This window comes from Octopus bimaculoides, chromosome 3 (assembly GCF_001194135.2).
Source record: "Octopus bimaculoides isolate UCB-OBI-ISO-001 chromosome 3, ASM119413v2, whole genome shotgun sequence".
Classification (NCBI taxonomy): domain Eukaryota; kingdom Metazoa; phylum Mollusca; class Cephalopoda; order Octopoda; family Octopodidae; genus Octopus; species Octopus bimaculoides.
Window position 1 is genome coordinate 166,652,012 of NC_068983.1, and position 2,550 is coordinate 166,654,561.

At 41.5% G+C, this 2,550-nt stretch overlaps 1 protein-coding gene across 1 annotated transcript in view; it reads right to left on the minus strand.

The window, feature by feature from the left end:
* LOC106867320 (gelsolin-like protein 2) overlaps positions 1-2,550 on the minus strand; it is a 64,000-nt gene that overhangs the window by 4,541 nt on the left and 56,909 nt on the right. Inside the window, exon 10 of the mRNA XM_052966822.1 lies at positions 996-1,115. Coding sequence (XP_052822782.1) covers positions 996-1,115 — 120 coding nt within the window. The remainder of the gene's footprint in view (positions 1-995; positions 1,116-2,550) is intronic.

Here is a 2,550-nt window from a genome sequence, read left to right on the forward strand (position 1 = left end):
GTATCTAAAGCGTCCCCTTTACCTTTGTAGCAGTTGACTATGATGCTGCTACACCAGTCATAGGGTATGACTCCTTCGTGTATCACCTGGTTCGTAATACGGGTGACTAGGCTATAGCCAACACTGCCAGATATTTTGAGCATCTCTGCAGTGATTCCTGATGGGCCGGGGGCTTTCCCGGTCTTCATACTCTTAATTGCTTTATCTACCCTGGTACTATCAACTCGGATAGCTGGTCCCTCTATTGGGTCGACATAAGGCAGGCTCTCTTTCTCCCAAAAACCTCAAGTTGTGAAAGTTTTTTTGATTTTTATAATTTCAAGTGACTGTTAGATTTAAGGGACACAATCAGAAAATATTAGTTTTAAATTGAAGAAGGCTTGAATAGGTCAGATGAAATTCACGGAAACAGATTTTCTCTGGCTGAATTCTGTTCTTGTTAGTAAGTTTTACCTGTTTCTCCATGGCCAGACACTTCCACAAAAGACTGAAAACAAACAACACTGCTTGTGTTCAAGAAATGCTTGAGGGGGAAAAGTGTTCCTCGGGGAGAGTGAGAAGCAGAGGAGGTGACAAAGGTAGAAATTGGACAAGAGGGGCCAATGTGTGAGTGATGAGAGTGCAGAAAAAGGGGGAAAGTGAAGGGTGACAAGCAGAAGAATATTAAATGTTCACAATTTTCGACAAGGAATTATGAGGGGAGGGGGAGGGGGGCAAGTTGATTATATGGATCGATATTTCACTGAGGATTTCAAAGCTGACCTCTACGAAATTTGAACTCAGAACTTAGCAATGGAGAAATACTGCTAAGCATTTCATCTAGCGTGCTAACGAATCTGCCAGCTTGCTGTCTTTGCTAACGAGTCTGCCATCTGACATGTTCATATAACTGAACCTTTGCATTGAGGAAAGACTGAAGTTTTATAATCAGAAATATCAGGGACTTAAAAATACAGATTAATAAGAGTCAAAGTTAGTTGAACAGGTTCAGCTTACCTATACAATCTGTTAACATCATCATCATCCTCATCGTCGTCATCGTCGTCATCATCATCATCATCACCATCGGCCTGTTGCTTTTCAATGCACTGATTTATTAATTTTTGGAATGTATTCTTCAAAAGACAAAAATGAAGATACATTGTCAACAACAACAACAACAACAATCCTTTCTACTGAAGGTACAAGGCCAGCAACTTAAGGGTAAGAGTTAAGTTGATTGCATTGACCCAGTACATGACTGGTACTTATTCTATGAAGTTGACATTGGTGGAATTTGAACTCAGAATGTAAAGTCAGAAGAAATGTTGCTAACAGTTCTGCCAGCTCCTCAATCCCTTAATAATGGTTTCAAATTTTGGCACAGGGCCGGCAATTTACAGGGAGGGTGCTAGTCGATTGCATCGACCCCCTAGTATTCAACTGAAAGGATAAAAGTCTACCTCGGTAGAATTTGTACCCAGGATGCACAGACAGATGAAATGCCATTAAGCATTTGGTTCAGTATGCTAATTATTCTGCCAGTTCACTGCCTTAATAATAATAATAATAATCATCATCATCGTTTAACGTCCGCTTTCCATGCTGGCATGGGTTGGACGATTTGACTGAGGACTGGCGAACCAGATGGCTTCACCAGGCTCCAATCTGATCTGGCAGAGTTTCTACAGCTGGATGCCCTTCCTAACGCCAACCACTCAGAGAGTGTAGTGGGTGCTTTTTACGTGCCACCGGCACGAGGGCCAGTCACGCGGCACTGGCAACAAACTGACTCGAATGTTTTTCCACATGCCACCAGAAGTGCTGGTGATGATAAACCACAGCACATACCCAAGGCACACGAAGCTGCGTCTGGTATAGGGCAGTGAAAGCACAGCCTAAGGCTAATGATAATAATAATAATAATAATATTATGAACATAACGATAATGGTAAAATATTTCTTGAATCTGAGGAGAAAGAAATGGCAGTGATGGTGGTGGGGTTCCCATTGGTCAACGAAGAAGAGGATTCAGTTGTTTGATCATCTGAATTACCTGATCCTGAATTAATTTCTAAGTGGTTGGGTACTCCACAGACATGTATATCCTTAGGCAGAATCAGCCAGACACAACATCTGGGACAAAGCCGTACCTTTTGAATTACTGGTACAATCCATCTGATAGGCTTCTATGCTGTTTCCATCTCTCCAAATTCCATTCACATGATACAGGTGAAGGTGAGGCCAGAGAAAATGATATTTGCCCCAAGATGTTCATGGAGTGGGACTGAACCTGAGACTTCTTGGCTGTAAAGCAAACTCCTGAACACCCTAAAAGCCATTCACCACTTACAATACAATCTGCCCCTTTGTGTGTGTGTGTGTGTGTGTGTGTGTGTGTGTGTGTGTGTGTGTGTGTGTGTGTGTGTGTGTGTGTGTGTGTGTACATATATACACACACACACACACACACACACACCATCTTGTATACGTTGAGATAAAAAATTTTAACATTTTGGCAAATTCAAATAAATTTGCTTAAATTTTTTGAGATCAGAAATTTAAACATCA